This window comes from Callorhinus ursinus, unplaced genomic scaffold (genome assembly GCF_003265705.2).
Source record: "Callorhinus ursinus isolate GAN/ISIS: 27379988/994484 unplaced genomic scaffold, GSC_fseal_2.0 scaffold37, whole genome shotgun sequence".
In the NCBI taxonomy this organism is placed as follows: domain Eukaryota; kingdom Metazoa; phylum Chordata; class Mammalia; order Carnivora; family Otariidae; genus Callorhinus; species Callorhinus ursinus.
The window spans coordinates 5,390,679-5,417,373 of NW_027397099.1; the positions used below are offsets into that span (position 1 = coordinate 5,390,679).

Genomic DNA, 26,695 nt, shown 5'->3' on the forward strand with positions numbered 1-26,695 from the left:
AGAGAGAATGAGAGATAGAGAGCACGAGAGGGAAGAGGGTCAGAGGGAGAAGCAGACTCCCCACTGAGCGGGGAGCCCGATGCGGGACTCGATCCCGGGACTCCAGGATCATGACCCAAGCCGAAGGCAGTCGCTTAACCAACTGAGCCACCCAGGCGCCCCCAACATGCCTCTTGATCCCAGGACCCTGGGATCATGATCTGAGCAGAAGGCCGATGCTTAACCGAATGAACCACCCAGGTGCCCCTCCCCCTGGATATTTTAAAGGTATCTTGAAATCAGTATGTCAAAAAGCAAATCCATGATAAATCCATGATCTTTACTCTTAGCCCAAATGTGGTCCTTTTTCATGGGTCTCCCAGAGAATGACATACCATGTGTCAGCTACTCAAACCCAAAATCTGGGTCCCAGAAGCAGCTCAGAGTCTGGGTCTAGAGTACCTGGGCTCAAATTTTGGCTCCATCACCGACTTCGGGCAAATTTGTTTCCTCACCTATAAAATGGAATGATGTTAATAATATCTAACTCAGTTAAAGGAGGTAATACTTTGCACAGTGCCTGGCATGCGGTTAGTTAGCATCATCATCTTTGATGACCATTCATGCCTCTTCATCTCTACCCACACTGCTTTAGTACATACCACATCATATTTAGCTTCAATGGGTGCAAAAATCTCCATTTTAAAAAAAAAGGATCTTTTAAAATGCAACAGATCATACATTTGAGAAAATGAAATGAGATCACTTTCTTGTTTTGAAACTCATCAGTGGTGTGCCATTGTTCTTTTTTTTTTATAGATTTTTTTTTTTAATTTATTTGACAAGAGACAGCGAAAGAGGGAACACAAGCAGGGGGAGTGGGAGAGGGAGAAGCAGGCTTCCTGCCGAGCAGGGAGCCCGATGCGGGGCTCGATCCCAGGACCCTGGGATCATGACCTGAGCCGAAGGCAGATGCTTAACAGCTGAGCCACCCAGGTGCCCCATGGTGTGCCATTGTTCTTAGGATAAAAAACAAAATCTTTAATGTGCTCAATTCCCTGTCTCCACTGTCTAGCCACATTAGTGCTCTTCTTAAATGCAGCATAACCTTTCCACATGCTGCCCCCCTGTCTAGAACAGTGTCTCTCTACACTTCCACTCCAGTTTACCCAGTTAACTCCTAACATCTTTCAGATCCCAAAGCAAGTTACTTTCTCAGGGAAGCTCTAAGTAACTTTCTGCCATATAATTCATTACAACTGTGATTATATGTTTACTTGTTATTATCTAATTATCTATCTCCCTTACTACTCTCAATAATGCCCAGAGGTAAAGACTATGTTAGAATTTGCTTATCACTGTATCTCAACACTTAGCTCAGTGCCTGATACAAAGTAGGTGTTCGATAATGTTGAGCAAACTATGAAAGTCCTTTGACCCAGCAATTTTGCTTCTAGGAATGCATTCTAAAGAAATATGTATACAAACTATTACAGTTGTAACAATACTGCTACTTTACCACCGCTAACACCTAAACATTTATTTACTAAATGCTTTTCCATATACTAATTCATTAAATCCATACTAGAGCCTTATCAGATCCTCATAATTATCCCTAGTTTACAGATAAGGAAACTGAGGCATAGACGTTAAGCAACTTACCCAAGTTTCCACAGCTAGTTAAATAGACAGATTTAACCCAGGCAGGGGCGCCTGGGTGGCTCAGTCGTTAAGCGTCTGCCTTCGGCTCAGGTCATGATCCCAGGGTCCTGGGATCGAGTCCCACATCAGGCTCCCTGCTAGGCGGGAAGCCTGCTTCTCCCTCTCCCACTCCCCCTGCTTATGTTCCCTCTCTCGCTGTCTCTCTCTCTATCAAATAAATAAAATCTTAAAAAAAAAAAAAAAAAAAAAGATTTAACCCAGGCACTCTGGACTCCGGCTCAGGCACTCTACACATTATAACAGTTATATTTCATGGAAATTTCAATTGTAGAAATTTGAAATGGTACCATAAATATTCAAATCGCACTTTGTATGCAAAGTTTGAAGAAATGCAAATCTCCCAAATTAAATAATGTAAAATCACATAATTTCACAACTGGAGAGACTAGTGAATTGTAAGCACCCCCCTAGCTTCCCTACCCGACACACATACACTTCACATATATTCACATGAGAACATAAGTCTTCAATCATGGGAATTATAAATTATTTGAGGTTTTCAAGAACGCATCTTCTAAATCATGCAACTGCCCTCTACAAGACTTTATTACAACAATATTTGGGATTAAGAAAAAGCCCATAAGCACCTCTTGGGAGAAAATAAGATCATAAATGAATATCCTCTTTAAGAATGGAAACCAGGATGCCTGGGTGGCTCAGTCAAGTGTCTGCCTTCAGCTCAGGTCATAATCCCAGAGTCCTACATCAGGCTCCCCCCTCTGCCTACCACTCCCCCTGCTTGTGCTGAGTCTCTCTCTCTCTCTGACAAATAAATAAAAAAGAATGGAAGGAGGGCGCCTGGGTGGCTCAGTCATTAAGCATCTGCCTTTGGCTCAGGTCATGATCCCAGAGTCCTGGGATCAAGTCCCACATCGGGCTCCCTCCTCGGCAGGAAGCCTGCTTCTCCCTCTCCCACTCTCCCTGCTTGTGTTCCCTCTCTCGCTGTCTCTCTCTCTGTTAAAAAATTAAAAAAATCTTAAAAAAAAAAAAAGAATGGAGGGGAGCCTGGGTGGCTCAGATGGTTAAACGTCTGCCTTCGGCTTGGGTCATGGTCCCTGGGTCCTAGGATCGAGCCCCATGTCCAGCTCCTGGCTCAGCAGGGAGCCTGCTTCTCCCTCTGCTTCTCCCCGTGCTCATGCTCTCTCTATCTCTGTGTCTTGAATGAATAAATAAAATCTTTAGAAAAAAGAATGGAAAAGAACTTTTCTTCAGCAAAATGCTTGCTAACTAGATTTTGGCATCTAAAGAAAAAGGAGAAAAATTTCATTTTTGCTTTGACTGAATGTCACATTTTCCAGCTCTCAACACCCAAGGAAAATAATGCAAGTGCTGAGATTTTACAGTTTACTTCTCAGTTAAGCAGTTTACATTTTTTAAAGCTTTGATGACTTCAAATACTTCTGAAACATTCAGATAATTAAGTCATCAAACAATGGTTAGTGTTAAAATTAATGGTTTATTATTATTTTTTATAAGATTTATTTATTTATTTGACAGAGAGAGACACAGCGAGAGAGGGAACACAGCAGGGGGAGCGGGAGGGAGAGAAGCAGGCTTCCCGCTGAGCAGGGAGCCCGATGGGGGTTCGAACCCAGGACCCTGAGATCATGACCTGAGCCGAAGACAGACGTTTAATGACTGAGCCACACAGGCGCCCCAGTTTTTTATTATTTTTAAGATTATTTATTTGAGAGAGAGGGAGAGGAAGAGGTGAGAAACAGATTCCCCACAGAGCCAGGAGTCCACATGGGGCTCGTATTTACGACCCTGAGATCATGACATGAGCTGAAACCAAGAGTCTGGCACTTATCTGACTGAGCCACTGAGGTGCCCCAAAACTAATGGTTTTTAAATGGCATAGTAACCTTATTAAGTTTACTGCAAAAAGCCTGTCGTCTTTAAGGTATTATTCGAACAGAAAAGCTTAATTTATGTGAATGGGGTTAAGATGAACAATCCATGTGATCATCCTTCTACAGCAGTCTGTCCTAATAAGGTGATCTCTGATGGGTTTCTGAAAATCCAAATACTTTACAACTTTTTTTTAACTCCTCCCCACTTCCACATCTGTAAAAGATAAAAACAAGGGTTTAGCTAAATAAATCATGGTATATCCACCACATAGAAGACTATGGACTTGTTAAAAACAAGACAGATGTGTATTTAACAATATGGAGAAAGATGCCTGTGATTCAGTAAGTTAAAAAAGGAAGTTACAATGTTTATATGCTTGATATAGTCCAATTCTTGTTTTAAAAATTCCTTAATGCACATAGAAGTTTCTTGTAAAGAAAAAGGTCCACAAAGATTCACATTAAACCACCAGATGCGCTTATCCTTAGGCAGGAGCATTGAGGAGGAGAACTTTCCTGTGTTTATTTCTGATTTGCTTCTATTGAGAGGCAGTGGAGTACAGTGGTTAAAGCTTGGGCTGCTTAGATTTGAATCCAAGCTCTGCTGTTTATCAGTTGTGTGATCTTGGGCAAGTTACTTAACCCCTCTGGTCTCAGTTTCCTTATCTGTAAAATGGGGAAGGGGTGTTATGATGATTAAATATGCTAATACATCTAAAATGCTAAGAGCCGTACCTGTCACATACTAAGTGTTACATATTTTATTGAAAAACATGGTCTTTTACAGTGAACATATATTCATGGATTATCGTAAAATTCCAACCAACCAGCCCAACCCCACATAAACAATATCAGTAGTACATATGGAGGGGGATGTGATAAAAATGAAAAGCTCCCTAGGCAAGTCTGATACTCAGCCAAGCTTGCAAACTACTGACTCAGGGGATAAAGACCGGTAAACCAGTTGGAGTGTGGTTGAGTCCCCGATGGGGAATGCAGGAGCATTCTGGAAGCGGAAAAAGACCATAAAAGACAAGAAAATTGCAGGTCAAGCAGCCCTGGTGGGAAGCCCCAGCTGAGGCAGACTCCACAAGAAGAGGGCAGGGTGTGGGCCTGGCATCTTGTTCTGGCTTGTGTATGAGGAGCCCACAAGTAGCTGTCTTTTCTCTCGGCCTGAAGCTACGACAAGATGGGACTCGTGAGAAGGCAGCCAGCCTTTAAGCAAGACACTCAGCAGAGGAGCAGAACGCTCCAGTCCTGCCCTGTTAGCGACCAGCCAGCAGTCCACCTCCTTAGAGCTCCAGGGACATGAAGGCACGTCTCACACACATGACACTTAGAGCCTCAAGGCTGAGGAGCTGAGAGCAGAGTAACTTGTCTCAGGCCACATAGGTTGGGTTGAGAAACCAGGCTGAGAACCCCATTTTCCCCTGCCCAGATGTCCACCATCAGGCCTGTGCCCACCGCTGGGTTTGACAAGACCCTGAAGAACTGAATACACCTGAGCTGGGGGGTGGGGTGGGTTTGGGGAGACAGTGAGGAATACGCTAGGGTTTCCCAAATTGGGGGAGGAATTGTCTCAGAAAAATACATATGCACTCTTGTACACAGTGAACTCCAGGGGAGCAAAGACTTCCTCAAGCTGATGGGAGACCCTGAGATCAGAACTCTGGGCCAGATCAACCGACCTCTGGCCTCCAACACAGGGTTAAGGTTTCTTGGTAAGAGCTGTAACGCTGAACTAATCTTACGTGCTCTTTAGCAAAAATTGGGGTCCTGAGACCGAGAGGGAAAAGGAAAGCCTGGGATTGTGCCTCCTTGGCCCCATCTCCCCATCCAGCCCTTGAGATCAAGTCCTGGGGTCCAGTGGAGAACAGATCTCCCCTCCCCCTCCCTGGGGGTCTGTGGAGCCTCGAAGGCTCTCATGAGGGGGAAGGAGCCACCCACTCGCCCACCTCCTGGCAACGGGGCCCTGGCTCTGAGGCCCTCTCCTCAGATGTCAGACAGCAAAAGAGTCAGAGTTGTGAGTTCAAAGATGGGGTATGGGGGAAAAATGAAGGTGTCTGTGTGCTCTCTCTTTCCAGGATAAGGCATTTTGGTTTACTGAGACAGCAAGAGCATCCCAGCACCCCAGAAGTTCAGCAGGATCATGGCTACCATAGCCTGGAGGGGATTCTATTAGCTTGAGGAGTGTGCAGACCACTGAAGCTCTAGTGACCCAGAATCAGAAGGGTGCCCAGATTTCCCTGGGGCAAGGGGAGAGAGGCAGAGTGTATCGAGCTCCCCCACTCAGAGCAAGGTGGGGGGAGTCCTTGAGGGTGGCGGGGGGAAGCGGAGAGGTAGAAGATAACCAGCCAGAAGCACATTCCCGGCTGAGAACTGTGAGTGAGAGTGCCATCAGGCCCGGTGTCTGAACCAGCCCTAGCCCCCCACATCCTGAAGGGGAGGCCAGGGGTCCTGGATAGAAATGCCCCCTCCCCCCAGCTCCAGCTCCTGGTGATTAACAGAGGCCTGTGGAAGGAACAGGAATTCAAAGCCCTTGGGTCAGAAGTTAACTATTTCCAATCTTCCTCTAGCTTGGCTGCAACCAGAAGGACTCACAACCTCTTCCCCTCTCACACACTCAGGAGTGTGGTTAGTATCCCACACTTAGGGAGACCAACCTGGGCTCAAATCCTAATTCCACAATTTACTAGCTGGGCGACCTTGGATAGGTTACAAAGTTACAAGCCTAGGTTTCCTATCCAGTTAAATGAAGCCAATTCAACACCCCCCCACCCCGCCCACGGGTATCGGGGGATTAAAAGGGCTTATTACATAAAGTACATAGTGTAGTCTCTAGAACTCAGTAAGCTCTCAGTAAATGGTATTTAGGTTGCTTTTTTGTTTGGAAGCCCTTCCTTGATGGGTAGCCCTGCTGCCTGGCAATGACTGGTAACTAAATGAAATGAGGGGGAAAATTTGAGACTTACAACATTTTTGGATCTGGGGAAAGCGGGGAAGGGGAGACAAGAAGGGAGGCTGGAGGTGGGGCTCAGGGTCCTGGTTCCAGGGGAGACTTCAGAGACGCTGGCCTCCCGGAGAGCCTAACTAGGACTTCAGCCACATCTGCCTTTCCCAAATACCTTACTGCCTCTCTGATGGGGGGCGGGTGGGGGGAGTGGGACAAATTTCAAGCTGGACCGGACCCTGCCTACTTCTCCTTTTGCCTCTTCCCACCTTACACTCCATAGTCCAGCCAGACTAAATATATTTAAGTTCCTGGCCCCCATACTGTGCCCTTGCCAGGAACAACACTCCCTGCTACCTCTCCTGCCCCAACTCCCTTGCATAATTCTTCTCCAGCCTTCAGCTTGGACATCACTTCCTTCAGGTCCCCCTGAGAACATGTCAGCAGCCCTTCCTATGTGCCTCCCTATTTTTTTCTCCCCTACCTCCTGCTTGATCATATGTATATATACATGTTATATATTTTATATATATAAAACATAATATATATTATACTGTATATATACTTATTATATATAATACATATCCCTATATATATTAACTTATTTTGTCTGTCTTCTTCCACTAGCAGGTAAATGGCCCATGAAGCCTGGGTTTTGGGCATGTTTTGCTCTCTAACATAACCATAGCACTTAGAACAACAGTATCTGACACTTGGTAGGTGCTCAGTAAATATCTGTTGAATGTCAGATTCATAATTAAAATTGCCTGGCGGCTGATCTGCTTCCTCCTTTAATTGGGGAGTTCACTGACATTAATGAGATATGAGTCTTTTGTCATTTCTGAACATCTAACACCCAGTAGGTACTCAGACATTTGCTGGCCAAATGACCAGTCAACTTGTCCTTGGGTCTCAGACACCTCAGTGCCTCCATAATGAGGGAAGAGCTGGACTCGACCACCTTTGTCCATTTGAGGAGGCTGCTCCCCACTCATACACCGTCCAGAATAAAAATCACCCAGGAGGGGGACGCCTGGGTGGTTCAGTCGTTAAGCGTCTGCCTTCGGCTCGGGTCGTGATCCCGGGGTCCTGGGATCGAGTCCCACATCGGGCTCCTGGCTCAGTGATGAGCCTGCTTCTCCCTCTCCCTCTACTGCTCCCCCTGCTTGTGCTCTCTCTCTGACAAATGAATAAATAAAAATCTTTAAAAAAAAAATAAAAATAAAAATAAATCACCCAGGAGGAAGACCTCACCTAAGAAATTCAGGTCCATTTCCAGATTCCCTTTCTATTTGGGGGGAAAATAACAAGCACTGGCTTAAGGACAGTTAAAGGGAAGGATTTGTCCCCTAACACAAAGGATGTGACCAAAGACAAAATAAAGACTTGCCAAGTGAAAATCAAGAACCCAGAAGGGATGGGTCTGGTGAGGACACTGTGGGAGGAGGGGATGGCAGAATCCCGAAGAGACTTGGCTACTTCAAGACTGAGAAAAGCTGACTTCTCAGGACACAGCCAGAGTACTGAGATCCTCAGGTAATCCTCAATTAACCCAGCAGTTATGCTCCCAGGTATGTACCTAACAGATAATGTACATCAAGACTTCTCATCAATTTTGATTTGCCAAATCAAAAACCTGAAACTCCTCAAATACCTATCAACAGTAGAAGCATCAATCATCACATAATGGAATGCTATAGGACACTGATAATCCCCTACAAGTAGCTCCAGAACTATGGAAGAATCTCACAAGGTACCGTGACCCAAGAGGATATTTTATATGATTCTTCTACATAAAATTCAAATATGGGCAAATTAATCTATGGTATTAGAAGTCAAGATAGTGTTTTTCTTGGTGGGGAGGATAGAGAATGGGAAGGAAGGGGCATGTGAGGCACTGGTAATGCTGTTTCTTTTTTTAAGTAGGCTCCACACCCAGCGTGGAGCCGAACGTGGGGCTTGAACTCATGACCCTGACATCAAGACCTGAGCGGAGATCCAGAGTCAGATGCTTAACCGACTGAGCCAAATAGGCACCCTGGTAATGCTGTTTCTTGATCTAGGTACAGGTATGTGGGTGTTTCAAATCTGTGACAATCACTGAGCTGTATACTTATCATTTGGACAATTTCCTCCATGTATGTTATTCTTCATTAACAGTGGTTCTCTGAATGGAGACAGTTCAGCCTCAGAACTAAAGCCTCAACTGATTTGGGCAGAAGAGGCCCTCCTCTCCCTCATCATCCTCCAAATGCTGTGCAGAGCTGTAGTTTCCAGCCCTAGAAACTCACTGGTCATCATAAGCAATGCCTTCCTTACCCTCAGCAGGGAGGCAAGGGCACCCTGCACTGCATAACCTAGGAACAGACTGCCATGTGAGGAGGTGGGGAGACTAGAGGTTTGGGACCTGCTCCCCAGGCACAAGCTAACGGTGATATGCAATAGGCTTCAGCAACCAACCCTAGTCTGCTGCTGAGGCAGGAAGGCAGCCAGCCAGGCTTGAAGCCCCAGTTCCCAAATATTCATTACTCAGGCAGATTTACTGGGCACTGAGGAATCCCCCTGGATTTAAAATCCTGGCCTTCGGGTAACTGGGAGGCTCAGTCAGTAGAGCATATGACTCTTGATCTTGAGGTCGAGTTCGAGCCCCATGTTGGGTGTAGAGATTACTTTAAAAAATAAATAAAATTTAAAAAAATAAAGTAAAATCCTGGCCTCACTGCTGACTGCCCCAGTGACACCAAATTGCTCACCCCTTTTACAGCAAAGGACAGTTACCACCACCTGCTTTGCAAGGTGATCATAAACATAAAAAATATTAGACTATAAGCTCCCCAAGGGCAGGAACTTGGTTTTGTCCATTGCTTTACCTGCAGTTCTAGAACATTGCCTGACACATGCAGATGCTAAAAGTATATGTTTACTGAAAGAATAAAATATAAATAGAGGGCATGGCCCAGAATGGAGGCTCCAAAACAAAAGGCAATTTTTACAGAAGTTGAAATAGGCAAAATCATCTTGAAGTTAATTCATGCTCAGTCAGATTCATTACTGAACTTTGAAGTTTCCTACCAAAGCTAATGTGGGTTAGCTTTAACCTTACTCAAACACTGACTAAGGGTGAGTTGAACCTGGTGAGGGGCCATAATGAAGTACTGGATTTCTTTTACTGTAATTAAGCTGCTTCTCTCAACTGTCCACCATTAAAGATGTATGACTGCGTTAGTTCAATCACTTTTAATCACTGTACTAATATCATGCAAATTCCTTCCTCCTCCCTCTTCGTGGTCTTTGCTTCCAGACCACACTTGAAGGCAGCCCCCCAGACTCTGGGGTTCGGGTGGGGTGGGGAACATTCCAGCTCTGCCTCCCTCCAGATTAACCTCTTGCTCTTGGCTGACCCAAGCCCCATCACTAGGACACCGAGAGACTGTATCTAAGCCAGTTTCCCTACAGGAATGTTTCTGGAAAACCTTATGATAAGAATCAACAAATGACTAATTGCTCTTAGGACAGGGGTTGTTATTGGTGTCTGTGAGATTTGGTGCTCCAACACTCCACTTCCTTTCCTCCACCTCCCCCTTTGTGGTAGTAAAAAATGCCACGGAACTTAGGAATCACAAACTTCCATTCAAGTCCCAACTGGTCCCAGTAGTAATGCCTCTGGTGAAGCCACAACCACTCAGGCTTCATGTGTAAAACAGGTAGACCTTCACAAGACTGTCATGATTCATGCAAATACCTTCTGGGCATCCTGTGAAGTATCAGGTCTGGGACTAAACCTAAAGGTAAAAGTCCTATTTGTGACGCTGAAGGAAGCTAAGCTCCTGAGAGGTTCAGCCTAGCAAATTGAATCCATTTAGCCATTTCTGTGTCTCCACCTTTGAAACCTCCAGCGGGGCTGGGTTACAGGGTTTCTGAAGTACCAACTCTCAGATTAAGAGCTCAAGCTGTTTAATAGTTACCTTACCAGCCTCAAAAGAGTGTCAGGAGGACAAAGCAAGCTCAGAGTTGTGGAAGTGCTTTGAAGAGTAAAGTGCACATGCAAACAAGGTATTAATTATATCAGATAATTTCTTTGAGCTCAACTTCATAGGCACCTGTGATATTCATAACCCAGGGGCGAACAACAGGGGCAATTGTTCCTTAGCAATAAGAAAACTTGTCTGCTTGGCCAAACTTGAGTTTGTATGTACCCTCAGGATAACCCTTTCAACATGGCTGGATCCATCCTGTGCAGTGAGGACCGAGAGCTGGAATGGAGGTGGGGAGGTAGAAAGAGGTCAGCAGCTGAGGACTAAGGAGAGAAATATCAATATTTTTTGTTAGGGTGTCTCAATTTATTGGGGCCAATTGGACCCAGAAACTTGCTTTTACTTAAAAAAGAAGGCAGCAGCCTGTTTCACAGGAGAACTACTCTAGAACCAGTCATGTTGCAGGGAGGCTCAAGATCAGCTAAGCACATTAACCCACCTTTTGTTTTATAACCCAGGTGTGCTCCTGGCATGAACCCACCATTTTCACAACCATAAACCAGACATCCAAAAAAGCAGAATTTTCTCCAAAGGTTTAAAATGCCTGACGTCACCAGGAAACACTCGCCAACTGGACCATGAAATCGAAAACCTGGTCACTGCTTCCTCCCAACAACCTCAAGCTTAGTGAAGTGACAGTTAATCTGATATTACTTGCTTCGGTAAGAAAGATAAGGCACAGTCAACACTCAAAAGCCATGAAATTGTAGTCAGAGAACTTGACAATGATGGGGAGGAGTACAGATTTGGCAGAGGTCTGGTTAGCAATGAAGCTTCCTCAGGGAGCCGGAACTGGATTTGGGGCCCTGCCCAAGTTAACATTTTTACAGGTTGGCTGAGTTGCAGTTTGTTAGCCAGTCAGTAATAAACCCATGTGCAAGAATTTAAATTTTATGAGGCATGGCCTCTTAATGCCTCTGCTTGGCTCCCTACAGCCAAGAGTTTAAGGAGCCTGGCCTAGCCTGGGTGTTAATTGTTTTGTCAATCTGCAGGGTTGTTTGGGAAAAGAAGGGGGGAAAAAGGCTCCTACAGACTCCAGACCCCAGTCCTCTTTTGGAGAAACAAAGGAGAGCCAAAGGAGAGGCACTGGCACCTCTACATTCAAACTGGCAATTTGTACCTGGGGTAAGGGGTATGCTGATGAAGGCATTAGAAAAATGCTAGGTGGCAAAGGTTCTTAATTGTTCTGAAAGCCACGTAAACTGCAGATCCCCTCCCCAGGAAAATGCACACACAAGTTCTTCAACAATTTCACAGGTGAGGGATCCTCTGGAACCCCCACCCAAGGATCCTGGGTTACACTTCTGTTGTTTAAGAACTTGGGTTTGGGCACCTGGGTGGCTCAGATGGTTAAGCGTCTGCCTTAGGCTCAGGTCATGATCCCAGAGTCCTGGGATCGAGTCCCGCATCGGGCTCCCTCCTCCTTGGGAGCCTGCTTCTCCCTCTGCCTCTCTCTCTCTCATGAATAAATAAATAAAATCTTTAAAAAAAAAAAAAAAAAGAACTTGGGTTTGATCAGTGGAGAAACCCCTACTGTCCTGTCCTGGATGGAGGGAAAGAGGCCCCCATCAGCCCGTAGCAGTCCAGGTCTCATAACAGACTGGTTCTCCGCACCAAAGTGACACCCCGCTCTCAAGTTTTTGAACTTGCGAGGGGGGGGAGGACTAGTAAATTGGGTGATCAAAAATGTGCTTTGATCTCCCATCCACCGCGCCCTCTGCTCAAGACCTTCCGGCTTGGGATACCCCCACTCCCCCAACATTCCAATCCCAAGATGGGGGGGGCAGGGGTGTCCCAGTGCGTGATGGCCCCAGCCCAGGTGTGCCAGACCCAGTTTCCACGAAGGCTGCAGGGGCGCAGGCCCTCCGGGAAGGGCAGGGTTAAGAGTGCATTCCAACTGCCGGGGAAGAAGGGGGGCGGGGGAGGGGAACGCGAAGAAGAGAAACAGACCCGGTCTGTCTGTCGGAGACACAAAGCACGGTACACAAAGGGGGCCCGAGAGGGGCGAAGGGGGCTGCCCGGGGCACGGCTCATCCCCACACCTGCGCGGGGGTTGGGGGAGGAATGTGGACGACGCATTCCTTTGCTGGGGCCAGTGGAGGAGAGCTTCCCACGTCCGGGCTGGGTGAGGAGCTCAGCCGCCCCGCACCCTGAAGGAGGTCTAGGTAAGCCGCGGCAGCAGGGGAAGGAGGAGCTGGAGGTCAGAGAGCGCTATGCTCTCCATCCTTCTCTGTCCGCCATCCACCCCCACGCTAGCCCCCGGGATGCTTTCGGCGCCTTCTCCATACTCGAGGCGGAGCTAGCGGCGCCAGATTTTCCCCCGCCCCAGCCTGGGCACCCCTCGCGCGGACTACTGGAGTGGCCCACGTGCGACCCCCGGCCCCGCAGTTCCACCAGGGTACCTCCGGGAAGGTCTTACCTTTCCTCTGCGCCGGGCCCAACTCTGGCTCCGCGCCTCCCGCCTCCAGCGTCACTTCAGCTTTCCCGAAGCCCGCCCGGCACGGCTCGGAGGCCACGCAAGGCAGCCAGCAAACCTGCGCCTGAGGGAAGACGGGAAAAGGGGGAGGCTGGGTCACAGGCGTGCCCGGTTCTGCGTACCCCGCCCGATATTCCTCACGGGGCTCTGCTGGGCCACCTTGGCCCCAAGGAGCCCGGCAACTCTTTCTCCTCGACGCCACCGCCGCGTGCGGACCCGCCCAACTGGACTGCCCCGGCCGGGGCAAGGGCGAGGCAGTGGAGTACCTGAAGGAGGAGGACGAGGAGGAAGGATACGAGAAGCCCATTAGGGAGCTCCATAGCTGGAGAATGAAGGACGAAGAAGCTGCAGCCTCCGCGGGACAGTGCTACGCTAAGCTTTCCCGGTCCCTTTGAGCGCCGCGGCCCGCGGGAGCTAGCGGGAGGTGTGTGGGGGGGTGGTGGCCAGGTGAGAGCAGGTGGGTGCTGATTGGTCCGGCGCCGCAGGTCCCGCCCCCTCGCAGGTGGGGCCGCCGCTGGGCTGGTGGAGACGCCCACGATATACGCCTATGTTCGTTTTATTGCCGCAATTCCGAAATGCCCAAGGGGCTTTTCCGGAGCTGCTACCCGCAGGGACCCAGGCTCTGTCTCACGGATTCTGGGTTCGAGGGAAAAAAACAAAACAAAAAATCACCCCGCTCCTCAGTCTCCGCAGCACTCGAAGAAAAATGTTTTTGTGCCTTGCGGCTACAGTGGGAAAAAAGTGGAGACGCATCTGAACCCGACTGGAAACAGAGGCGCCCCATTCATACTGCCCCGAGGCACTCTGTTATCCAAAGCTTTGATGGAGGCCGGGTGTGTCGGCTACAGCGGGGGCTGCCCCCTGCCTCTTTCTCCAGCTCCCCCCATGCCAGCCCGCTGAGGACACAGGAGTAAGGTTGAAAACTGGCAGTGAGGTGCAGAGAGGCCGCGTTACAGACTCTGCTGCAACTTGCGGAAGACTCATTACTTCCATTGCACAGCCCAACAAATGAAGGCTAGGAGAGAAGGCCCCAGAGTTCAGAGGCTGTCGTGGCGCCAAAGGGGGCGAGTAGACGGGCTTTTTATTAGCCCCATCATCTCCTGGGACCCCCCTCCCCCATTAAACACAAACGACTTTCTCAACTTTAAGTAAAATGTAAATAAAGACTTTTAAAAAAAGACATTTTTAAAAACGCGGCTGTTTTTATTGGTCTGAAATACTGAATACAATTTTTTTTTAAGATTTTATTTATTTGACAGAGAAAGACACAGAGAGGGAACACAGCAGGGGGAATAAGAGAGGCAGAGGCAGGCTTCCCGCGGAGCAGGGAGCCCCAATGCGGGGCTCGATCCCAAGACCCTGGGATCATGATCTGAGCCCAAGGCAGACGCTTAACGACTGAGCCATCCAGGCGCCACATACTTTATAATCTAAGTGAAAACTGGGCAAGCGGCCGTCCAGCGAACTTCCCACATAAGCAGCTCTCCTACTGCCCCCCCTTCTTGAAAGAAAGATGGATTTGTCCCTCTTTTTTTTTTTTTTAAGATTTTATTTATTTATTTGACAGACAGAGAGCACAAGCAGGGGGAGCTGCAGAGGAAGAGGGAGAAGCAGGCTCCCAGCTGAGCAGGGAGCCCGGTGTGGGACTCGATTCCAGGACCCTGGGATCATGACCCGAGCCAAAGGCAGACGCTTAACGACTGAGCCACCCACGTGCCCCTCGTCCCTCTACTTTAGACCTGAAGTGCTTTCCTTTTCATGACACACAAGTGGGCCCCGGACACAGAAACTGTCCCGAGACTCAGTCCCTCCACCCTGCATACCCTCTCCTCACCAAGCTGAGCTTTCCCAACGTGTTCCCTGAGACCTCTCCACTTTCCCTAGCTGCCCTGAGAACCCAGGCTGACACCTCCTTGTTCCTCTCCTTCCTCCTCCCCAGTTCAGATGCAGGGGTTTGAGGAGGAGACTAGAGCCTGTAATTATAGATTCTTTGACTCTCAGGGGCCAACCTGGTGGCCTGCCTGTCTTTCCAACCACTAGGCCTGTGGCTAAGAGGAAAACGGTTTGCTCTGGGACCGTGGGAGTTTTCTCTCTCCGAGCACTGGCACTGGGGCCATACTGCCTGTGTTCAAACCTGTGTTCGACCATGATTAGTACTATGGCCTCAGGCAAGTGAAATAACCTCTCTGAGGCTCAGTTCGGCATGCATTAAGACATTTGCCCTCTAAAGTACTAGGATTAAATGAATACATATAAATGAGGATTAATTAATACATTTAAAACGGTGAACTCAGGGGCGCCTGGGTGGCTCAGTCGTTAAGCGTCTGCCTTCAGTTCAGGTCATGATCCCAGCGTCCTGGAATCAAGCCCCGCATCGGGCTCCGTGCTCAGTAAGAAGCCTGCTTCTCCCTCTCCCACTCCCCCTGCTTGTGTTCCCTCTCTCGCTATGTCTCTCTCTGTCAAATAAATAAACAAAATCTTTAAAAATAAATAAATAAATAAATAAAATAAAACACTGAACTCAGTACCTGGCACAGAGCAAGTGCCCAAAGATTGTCTGGTATTACTGCTTTAGGATCTGGCTCATTTGTCCTCCACCTTGTGAGTGCTTTCTGTCCTTCTTAAGCACCCTCACATTCCCCAAACTAAGAAATGTAACCCTTCAATTTCACGGCTGATGGTAAAAGCAAGCAATTGGTATCTGGTATTAAGCTCGGTCATCCGGCTTAAGGTCCCAGCGGCTGGGGGTTGGGCATGGGCAATGCGCTGGAAAAGCCAGAGGCAGCTCGCTGAGCTCCACTCCTTGCTAGCTTCGGTCTCCCACAGGGGTCGCTTTCTGTGCCCGAGGGAAGGTTAGCTTGCGTGCAGGGGCGCATCGTGGCAGCGAAGGCCCCAGATGGTACCCAGTGGCTTCGCCTAGCCTCGCCTCGCAGGTTCCGCTGAGCCTGCAAGGAACCAGATGAAGCCATTAAGTGGAGCGTTAAATACAGATGAGCCTCGAGATACAAGCCCTAATTAAGTAAACACCCGACTGGAGGGCCATTGAACGCACTCATTTCCGCCTCTTTCTAGGGCACTCAGCATTCCGGGTGGGGGCGAAGAGAGGAGAGGAGAGGAGAAATTGAGAGTCAGCCCTTCTGCCTTCAACTTGGACCACGCTGCTGTCTTCTCCATAGCTCCCCCTTGTCGTTCATTCGTTCGTTCGTTCATTTATTCATTCAACAAATTCTCGCTGATGGCCTGCTCTGTGCCAAGCACTGGAGGAGATACAACAGTGAACAAAACAAACAGCTCTGCGCTCTTGCACCTTCCATCCCTGGCTGTGCACGTGGTGGTGGGGAGGCGCGCCTTGCGGAAAATAACCAAATAAGTAAATATATGTTAGATAATAGGTGCTGTGTAGATGAACAAAGAGGAAATAGGAAGTGCCAATTCATGAGAGAGAAAGTAGGGGCACCTGGCTGGCTCCGTTGGTGGAGCCTGTGACTTTTTTTTAAAGATTTTTATTTATTCATTTGAGAGAGAGAGAGAGAGAGCACAAGCAGGGAGAGAGGCAGAGGGAGAGGGAGAAGCAGATGCCCTGCTGAGCAGGGAGCCCAACAAGGGGCTGGATCCCAGGACTCTGAGATCATGACCTGAGCTGACGACAGAGCTTAACCATCTGAGCCACCTAGGCGCCCAGAGCCTGATTCTTGATCTCAGGGTCATGAGTTCAAGGCCTACAATGGGCAAAGAGACTACTTAGAAAAAAAACAAAAAACATGAGACAGAGGTAGGGTTGGAAATTGTACATAATGTGATCCAGGTGTTTCAGTCAGGGTCCAGCAAGAGACAGAATCCAGGTCAGAGGGTTCAAGTCTTAGTGAGGGGCCTAGAGGAATGGGCAGGGTTCAGAGAATCAAAAGGGATACTGAGGCTCCGGGAACCAACAACAACAGAGAGGCCTTAGAACTTTGAGGACTGAAGGGCAAGGGGAGGAAAGATGTCACTGAGAGTTGGGAGTTGGGGGGAGCTGCAAAGTGGAGGAAGGACTACCCCTCCCAAATGCAGCTGCTGTCCGGCCACCTGGCCAAGCAGGTAGGACGTAGGAAAACTCCACTATCTTTCTCCTTTTGCCATTCATCTCCTGGCAGCACCTCCCATGGGCCAAACCCACCCAGAAGCCTGAGGGCAGGAAAGCCCAGGTGGTACGGTCTCTAGGGGTTATTCTCTCCAGTCCCAGGGCAGGATGGGGAAAGCAGAAAATGGATGAGGGGTGGGTGAGCAATGGGGAAAGTCAAGAGGCCTCAGTGAGAAATGGACATTTGAATAATACCTGAAGGAAATGAAGAAGCAAGTTACAGTAAGGGTATCTGAAGAAAGGGTATTCCAGGCTGACAATCCCCTAGCAAAGGCCCTGAGGCAGTAGGTTACTTGGGACAGAAAAAAATAATAATAAAAAATAAAAGCCAGAATGGCTGGAGTGGAGTGACAAGTAGGAAATGAGTCGGAGTTGGGAGGGTGGGGAGCAAATCTTGCAGAGCATCATAGGCCATTGTAAGAACTTACTGAGTGGGAGGGGAGGAAGACCCTGGAGGTTGTGAGCAGAGGCAAGGCACTGAGACCACATGGAATGGGGATAGAAGCCAGGAGGTCACTGGGAATCCTACTGCAATCATCCAGGCAGAAACCGAAATAGCTTGGTTTAGGGTGGACTTTGTAGAAGGGATAAGAAATTATCAGATTAAAAAATACCCAGAAAATGACAAGTGTTGGCAAGGATGTTGAAAAACTGGAATGCTTGTGCGCTGTGGGTGGGAATGGAAAATGGTGCAGCCACTATGGAAAACAGCATGGCAGTTCCTAAATAAATTAAAAATAGAATTTCCATATGATCTAGCAATTCCACTTCTGGTTACATACTCAAAAGAATTGAGAGCAGGGACTCAGATATTTGAACATCCCTTGTTCATAGCAACATTATTTGCAATGGCCAAGAGGAAGGAGCTATCCAAGTGTCCATCCACAGATGAATGAATAAACAAAATGAATGAATTAACAAAATGTACAGAGTTTCAGGTTTGCCTAATGAAAAGAGTTCTGTGGATGGATGGTGGTGATGGTTGCACAACAGTATGAATGTACTTAATGCCACCTAACTGTAGTTTATATGAATTTTACCATGATTTTTAAAAAGTTTCTAAAAAAGTGATTAGGGGCGCCTGGGTGGCTCAGTTGGTTAAGCGACTGCCTTTGGCTCAGGTCATGATCCTGGAGTCCCGGGATCGAGTCCCGCATCGGGCTCCTTGCTCGGCGGGGAGTCTGCTTCTCCCTCTGACCCTCTTCCCTCTCATGCTATCTCTCAAATAAATAAATAAAATCTTTAAAAAAAAATAAAAAAATAAAAATAAAAAAGTGATTAGAATCTGGGTATATTTTAAATCTACTGCCAGGATGTCTGCCTGGCTTAGTCAGTAGAACATGTGACTCTTGATCTCGGGGTTGGAGATAGAGCCCCAAGTTGGGCGTAAAGATTACTTTAAAAAAATTTTTTTAAAAGATTTTATTTATTTGAGAGAGAGAATATGAGAGAGAGAGCACATAAGAGGGGAGAGGGTCAGAGGGAGAAGCAGACTCCCCACCAAGCAGGGAGCCTGATGCGGGACTCGATCCCGGGACTCCAGGATCATGACCTGAGGCGAAGGCAGTCACTTAACCAACTGAGCCACCCAGGCGCCCCCCAAAAAAATTTTTTTAAATAAAGATATTGCCAACAATAAGATTGGCCAAACGATTGGATATGGGTGCAAGAGAAAGAGGAGGTCAAGGATGACTCCAGTACTTGGGGCCTGAAACCAGCAGGATAGCAATGCCATTTCTTGAGTTTGGGAAGGTATGTGTAGTAGACACTGTCAGGGTACTGCTCAGATCCTCCCTGGGATCCCTTTAATGATTCCTGAGCTCCCCTTTTTCGGCTTCTGTGTGCTGATGCCCCTAGTAGCCTGCACATGTGACTCTCTTCAGAGACCTGCTCATCTGCTATTGTTCCTTTCCCTCTGCTCCTCCTCCTGCTCCTGTTCTGTCTCTCTCTCAAGTAAATAAAAAAAATCTGGGGCACGCGGTGGCTCAGCTGCTTAGGTGTCTGCCTTTGGCTCAGGTCATGATCCCAGCGTCATGGGATCAAGTCCCGCATCGGGTTCCTTGCTCGGCGGGGAGCCTGCTTTTCCCTCTGCCTGCCGCTCCCCCTGCTTGTGCTCTCTCCCTCTCTCGCTCTCTGTCAAATAAATAAAATAAAATCTTAAAAAAAAAGAAATCAATAAGATGTAACTGATAAGCATCTGACAGGGTGCTAGATGCATAGAAGCAAAACCAGTGCGGGTTGTCTGACCCACTTCACAGAGCTGAGGTGAGATCCAATGAGCTAACAACAGAGAGCTAAGTGTTTAGCGAAGTATCGTACAAATAATACAAGTCATAATAAAATCAACTACTATCATTTTCTGAGCACACACCGTATTCAGACTCTGTACTACTAATTACTTTCATGCATGAAATCATTTGAATCCTCACAACTCTACACAGTAGTTCATATTATTCCCTTTCACAGATGAGGAAACTGGGGTTAAGCCCCCCAAGACCACACACTAAGGCAGAGGCAAAGCTACAGTGTAACCCAGTTCTGCCTCACTCCAAAACTCACTGCCTGAACCAGTTGCCAGGCTGCCATCCATCAATATTTGCTGGAAGAATGGATTTGTGAAGCAGGTTTTTGGTATGTCAGGAAGAATTCCATAATATTCAATCCTTGCTCTCAAAAACCTCTTAAAATAAACATATTTGCCCCTGGTTCAAGGTTAAATTCTGGGTCCTGCAAGAAACATTTAGAAAGAGCTTTTCTGCCCATTTTTGGTAGCAAAATTCCCAGATCTCCCCTCCCACACAGCACACTTAGGGGGATGTGTCCCAAGACAAGCGGATATTTTGCAGTCTTTTTCTAGGAAGTAGCCTTAAAACTGGGTGAGGCCCTATTTCCTGTCCTTCCCCTCCAATTGCCCAGTGCTCTGCACAAGTGATTCCATAGTCTTACTTCTTTATATTCGTTCTTGATTTCTCTGGGACCATCCTTTTTTCTGGTGAGGTCACTGGCCAGCTCCTTTCATCTATCACTTCTGAAGCCGGCAAGGTGCTGAGGCAGCTGATCCCCAGCAAGAAACCTGATCCATATAATATACCTTCCCTTTCCTTGAGTCTTGGGAGGGGCTGTGCTGCCCTTAGCATCAGTGAGTTTTTGCCAAGGCCTGAGCTGTCAGTTTCCAGAGATCAGAGGCCAAGCATTTATGTATGTGTGTACACTGAGCGCACAGAATCAATTAATCAATAAGCACTCACAAAGCCCTCAAGACCCGTGGTTGGCTAAGGTCTAGCTAGGACTTTTGAGAACTATATGGCCAAAAAGGGCCTTAAAGAAAATAATAACAACAAAAACAACAAAATAATAATAATCTGTCCTCAAAGTCATTCTTCATCCTTCCCCTGAGAGGCACTGGTGACCTGCAGATTAGGTTTCTCAGGATCACTTGAGAGATGACTTCCTGCTGGGGTCAGCCAATGGGAAGCACTAGTGGGAGATTGGAGGGCAGGACAGTGGAAACCCAGGGTATTTATTCTCCTGCATCAGTGTCTTAGCAATGGCTGTGTCTTTATAGCTCCCGCTGTGGGTCCAGGTTCTGCCAGACTCTGGGCTCCAGAACACCACGTTTTCCCTTTCTTCTTCCTGCTAAGTGGTGGATGACTTCTTGCTGCCTAAACTATAGGTTACATCACTGTCCCCTATCTGACTTCTCAGCCTTTCCGTCACCTCTGCATTAAGTTCCCTCTGCTTTATTTTATTCTTTTTTAAGATTTTATTTATTTGTCAGGGAGAGAAAGAGAGAGAGAGAGAGCACAAGCAGGGGGAGTGGCAGGCAGAGGGAGAAGTAGGCTCCCTGCTGAGCAAGGAGCCCTATGCGGGACTCCAACCCAGGACTGTAGGATCACGTCCTGAGCCAAAGGCAGACGCTCAACCGACTGAGCCCAAGGTGTCCCAAGTTCCCTATGCTTTAAAGACAAATGGTGGTTTTGCCTTCTCTATTGGACCTTGACTGATAGAAGAGTTAAAACTTACACAGTACTTACTATGGGTCAGACAGTGTTCTAAGTGCATTATAAAAATTAACTTACTCAATTCTACCATCTGAGGAATGATTACATTTTACAGAATATTTTTTGCATTTACTTCTTACAAAACAGGTGCGGAGAATTTGATCTACCCTAAATAACATCCCAGATCTGGATACACATCAAAAATTGCCCAGGAAGCCAATTAAAGATAGAGGAGGTGATGGATGCCATCCTAGCCCTACTGAATCAGATTCGCCAGTCCATGGGGCCCAGGAATCTGGATATTAAAAAGCTCCCCAGGTGATTCTGATGCAGCTAACCCAGCAGCCCTCCTTGAACTGGTATTCAGGAAACCCTGACCTTGTTTCAGTGATGAGGACACCTAGATCCAGATCAGGAAAGTGACCTGCCCATGGTTGCACAGCAAGCTCTATGATAGACAAAAACACTGCCAAGGATATCACCTTCAAGGTCACATGGCTGGTTTCTGACGTTTGGACTTGCTTTCTCTAGGAGCCATCTGAAGCCACTTATTATTAGAAACGTTTTGGAAAATTCAGTGTGTAAACAGACATATGTGCAGGATTGCTGAGCAGCTGATCAGTGTTTGGAAAAGAAAAAAAGAGGCAGCTTAATCCACTTAATCTTATTTTCAGTCTTTTCTGAATAACTTCAGGGAGTTCATTAATCCTTCCTCTATTCTAACCTTCTCCATTCTGACCAAGACTGTGGTTGGGCCAAGAATCTATACCTTTTAACAGGGGCCTGAGGTGATCTGACAATTTGGAAACTATGATCAAAATCCAAAAAGCCCAGAATCTAAATGGAGTTTGTAATAACCAACCCCATAAGGGCTGGATTTTTGTTTTCTCCCTGCATCCCATTGCTATATTCCCAGCACCAACCAAAGTGCCTGGCACACAGTAGCTGCTTAATATTTATTGAATGAAATAATAGTAAGACTTTTTCTTACATTTTGAAAATATTTTCTGTACAGTTATTCCCTGATTCTCACAACGGACAGAATAGATACCAGAGTCCTCATTTTACAGAAGATGAAGTTGAGTTCAGAGAGACTGGTGACTTACCAGGTAACGCAGCTAATGAGAAGTGTTAGAAGCTCTCTCCATGAAATTCTCCCCTCCGCTGATGATGGTGAGGGGGAACATTAAGTGGGAAGATGCAAATATGAATGAAGAATAAACTATCAGACTTCAGCTCAAGTAAGGTGATAAGGGTAAGAAATTCTAGCATTTCGCTGGAGGAGGATATTGGAGGCTCAAAAATTCCAGCGGATACACAAATCTCTCTATCTCTGGAGTCTTTTTTTTTTTTTTTTTTTAAGATTTTATTTGACACAGAGAGAGAGAGTACAGACAGGGGAAGCAGCAGAGGGAGAGGGAGAAGCAGGCTCCCCAGTGAGCAGAGAGCCCAACTCGGGGCTTGATTCCAGGACTCCAGGATCATGACCTGAGCTGAAGGCAGATGCTTAACCAACTGAGCCACCCGGGCGCCCCTATCTCTGGACTCTAAACTTTACTTAGTCATCAGTTCAAGCAGCCCTTGCTTGCCTGCTTTACTGGTAATAGTAACATCTCCTCCTTATTGCATATCATTAAATGCTAAATGTTTTATGCATCTTATTCTATCATCTCTCTCCGGGACCACTGCAATAGCCTTCTGTAGTCTCCCTCCAATCTGTTTTCTGCATTATTGTCAGACTGATCATTTAAAACTGCAAAGTCTTGGAGGCCTAGGTGGCTCAGTCAGTTAAGCATCTGACTCTTGATTTCAGCTCAGGGTCATGTGATGGAGCACCAGCACCACCAGCACCACCCCCACCCCCACCCCAGTCTGGGCTCTGCACTCAGTGGGGAGTCTGCTTCCTCCTTCTCCCTCTCCCCCCGCCCCTCCCCCACCTCTAAAATAAATAAATAAATCTTTAAAAAATAAAACTGCCAAGTCTGATCATTTTGTCTCTCTGATTAAAATCCCTAAAAGCCTTCCCACTGTGCTCTGTCAATGTTCTGCCTCATCTAGCCCCCACTTTCCTCTCCATTCATTACGTTGTTTATTGAGGGCCAACCACCTGTCAGGCTCATTTTGGGCACTGGCGGATGCAGCAGTAAATCAACAAGGCCCTTGCTTTCATGGAGTTTATAATAAAAAAGTAGATAAGTAAACAAACAAGATAATTACAGACAATTGAAAGTGCTAAGATGGGGGAGTCTGGGTGGCTCAGGTCATGATCCCAGGGTCCCGGGATCGAGTCCCACATCAGGCTCCCAGCTCTGTGGGGAGTCTGCTTCTCCCTCTCCCTCTGCTACCCTTTCTGTCAAATAAATAAATAAAATCCTTAAAAGAAAGAAAGAAAGAGCTAAGATGGAAATAAAGTAACAAGATAGTCTCTGGGGAAGCCCATTTCTGATAGAATGGTCAGGACAGATGTTCTGAGAAGGCAACACTGAAGCTAAGATGTGAAGGTCGAAAAGGGGCCAGTCATGGGAAAGTTGGGAGAAAGTATTCCAGGCAGAAGGAACAGCATGTGCAAAGGTCCTGAGGTAAGCAACTTCTAGAAACCAGGAACAAAGTAGTCAGTTTGACTGAAGCAGAATGAGTCAGAGAGAGATGAGGTAAGACTGGAAACACAGGTGAAAGCCAGATCATACAGGACTCTGCAGCCAAAGAAAGTGGTCTCTTATTCCAGAAAAAAAAAAAAAAGCTACTGAAGAATTTTAAGCAGAGGAGGAATATGATCTGATTTATATTTTGTAACAATCCTTCTGGCTGTTGTGTGAAAATGAATTCAGGGCAGGAGGAATGAAAGTAAGGGACAAGAGAGGAGGCTGGTGCTGGGCCCAGAAAAGAGATGACAAGCTTGCCTGGGACCATAGGAGAAGATGGAGTAGAGTGGTCAGATTCTTTTTTTTTTTTTAAGTTTTTTTTTTTTTTAGTTCATGATATGTAGTTTTATAGGAATAAATCACATATATTTTTAAAGATTTTATTTATTTATCTGACAGAGAGAGACACAGCGAGAGAAGGAACACAAGCAGGGGGAGCGGGAGAGGGAGAAGCAGGCTTCCCGCTGAGCAGGGAGCCCGATGCGGGGCTCGATCCCAGGACCCTGGGATCATGACCTGAGCCGAAGGCAGACACTTAACAACTGAGCCACCCAAGCACCCGAGTGGTCAGATTCTTGATAGAGCTTTGGGGTGAAACTGACAAGATTTGATGATAGAGTCATTTTGAGGATGAAGGGAAAGAGGAGATGGTGCTATTTAGGGAGAAAGAATCAGGTGCACGAGGAATCAAGAGTTCCATCTGGACTGTGAAGTTGGTCAGACGCAGATGTTGAGTTCACCATGGACCACGGGTCCATTTGGATATCTCCAAACAGATGATACTTAAACACATTGGATGAGCCCTGACGCGCTCTGACATTTGAAGACTGGGCAGAGGAGAAGGGACTAAGAGAGGCGAAAGGAAAACCAGAAGACTAAAGTCCCCAAATGAAAGGGTTTCAGAAAAGAGGAGGTGATCAGCTGGGTCAAAGCTGCTGGAAAGCCATGAAAGATGTGGTCAGGGATATGTCCATTGAATTTGGCTGCTTGAGGTCAATGGGAGCACAGTTTCATGGGAGAATCAACCCAGAAACCAGACTGGATCAGACAGAACAGTAAATTAGAGGTGAGGAAGCATGTACAGACAAATCTTTTCAAATTTTCCTTCAACGGGGGTATAGCTGCAGGTGCGTGTGGAGCCAAGTGAGGGTTTGTTTTTTTTAGATAGAATTTACTAGAACCATGTTCTCCAAACTCCAGTCATTGAAGGATCGTCTTTGTTTCTGCCCCATCCTTACACCACAGGTACTCTATACTTAAAATTAGTCTTAAAATTAACTCACTTTTAGGGGTGCCTGGACGGCTCAGTTGGAATTTCAAGGAATTTCTGTTGTTGTTGTTATGGCCTATGTGATTTAAAACCACCTAATAACAGGACTGTACTCAGAAATACTTAGAACATTTCTTTTTTTAATTAGAAATAACTTATGCCTGGTTTAGTGAACAAATCCTAAATGTAGACCCTGAATAATTTTTGCACAAACAGGCAGAGGGAGAAGCAGGCTCCCCGCCGAGGAAGGAGCCCGATGTGGGACTTGATCCCGGGACCCTGGGTTAGGGTTAGTGAGCTGAAGGCAGACGCTTAACACTCTGAGCCACCCAGGTGTCCCAAGCTCAAGAATTTTCTAGCAAGGAGGCCAGGGTCAGCCTTCAAACATAACAAAGTTTGTGTCCTCATGGAATTAACAGTTTGCTCCTCCTAATATCCCTAGTTCCTAGCACAGTGCTAGTACATAATAGGTGCTCTTTTTCTTCTTTTTTGCTTTATCTATATGTTTTTTTCTATTAGTTTTCTACAAAGAATGTGTTATTTGTGAATTAAAAACCAGTCCTATCCAGTCCAGGGCACCTGGCTGGCTCAGTTGGTAGAGCATGAGACTCTTGATCTCGGGGTTGTGAATTTGAACCCCACATTGGGTATAGAGATTACTTAAAAATAAAATCTTAAAAATAAACAAACCAATCTTATCCGAACTCCAATTTGCCAGAGTATCTAATCCAGAACTTATCAATGAAAACCAGAAAGAACAACGTCAGGATCTCCCTTTGGATGTTAAGCCCTAGATTGAGAAGAGAGGTGTCCAAACAGGAGCATCCAGGAGCAGGTCTCCTGATTCCAAGCCTCCCCCCCCCACCTACTAACTTGTATTTTGTAGGTCTTTGCTCTCACACCCTCATACACAATAGTTAAGGACATCAGAACCAATTCACTAAAACAGGGACAGCAAGGCAAAACATCACCTGTAAGTCTTTAAAAATTTAAAGAGTCTGATAAAGTCCTTCATTTGGCATCTGCCATGATAGGAAATAGCCTCTGGCATGTGCCTCTGTTGTTTTCCCTTTTCCAGACACTTTCTGTACAAACACCCCTCCCCACGGTTTACCATCAGCTGCTTGTGGGAGGGTGTCAGGGCCCTTTGTGGGAGGAGTTGGAGGATGGGGAAACCCTTTATATTCAGACGAGTGAAACTAATGAGTTGATACTCTCCAAGCATGTTGAGGATCAAAGCTTTGATCTGAAACTTTGGCAAGAATACAGCCACCTGTGGGCATAGATGGGCCCAAGCTGGGAGGCCCTGGAGAGCAATACCAGGGGCTGTGCACACCCGGCTAGCCTGCCTGCACGACCAGACAGGTGTCAGAGCTGGCTGGAGAAGGCCAGGTCCCCGAGCTGCATGCAGGAAGAATTTGGAACCATTGTAATTAAATTAATTACAGGAATTTGGGGGATGGGTTTGGGTGGAAGTAAAGGACAAGGAAGAAGAAAACATTCTCACCAAGCCAAATTAACCAATGTTAGAGTTTTAGCTTTAGTTTGCTCCCCAAATGATGTGACTAGTTTCCGTTTTATATGGTAAGAAATAAGAATATGGTGATTAAAGCAAAAATACTGGATTTTTGCATAGAAATCCATTCCC

At 46.8% G+C, this 26,695-nt stretch overlaps 1 protein-coding gene and 1 long non-coding RNA gene across 2 annotated transcripts in view; both read right to left on the reverse strand.

Annotated features, from left to right (window-relative positions):
- Window positions 1–13,588, reverse strand: part of CDH3 (cadherin 3) — a 46,152-nt gene extending 32,564 nt beyond the window's left edge. The window contains exons 1-2 of the mRNA XM_025888860.2: window positions 13,281–13,588; window positions 12,958–13,078 (exon numbers count right to left, since the gene is read on the reverse strand). Of these exons, the coding sequence (XP_025744645.1) occupies window positions 12,958–13,078; window positions 13,281–13,334 (175 nt within the window). The 5' untranslated portion in view covers window positions 13,335–13,588. The remainder of the gene's footprint in view (window positions 1–12,957; window positions 13,079–13,280) is intronic.
- Window positions 13,589–14,212: 624 nt separating this feature from the next.
- Window positions 14,213–26,695, reverse strand: part of LOC141370532 (uncharacterized) — a 52,644-nt gene continuing 40,161 nt past the window's right edge. Inside the window, exon 4 of the long non-coding RNA XR_012374618.1 lies at window positions 14,213–15,959. This is a non-coding gene — a long non-coding RNA (uncharacterized lncRNA). The remainder of the gene's footprint in view (window positions 15,960–26,695) is intronic.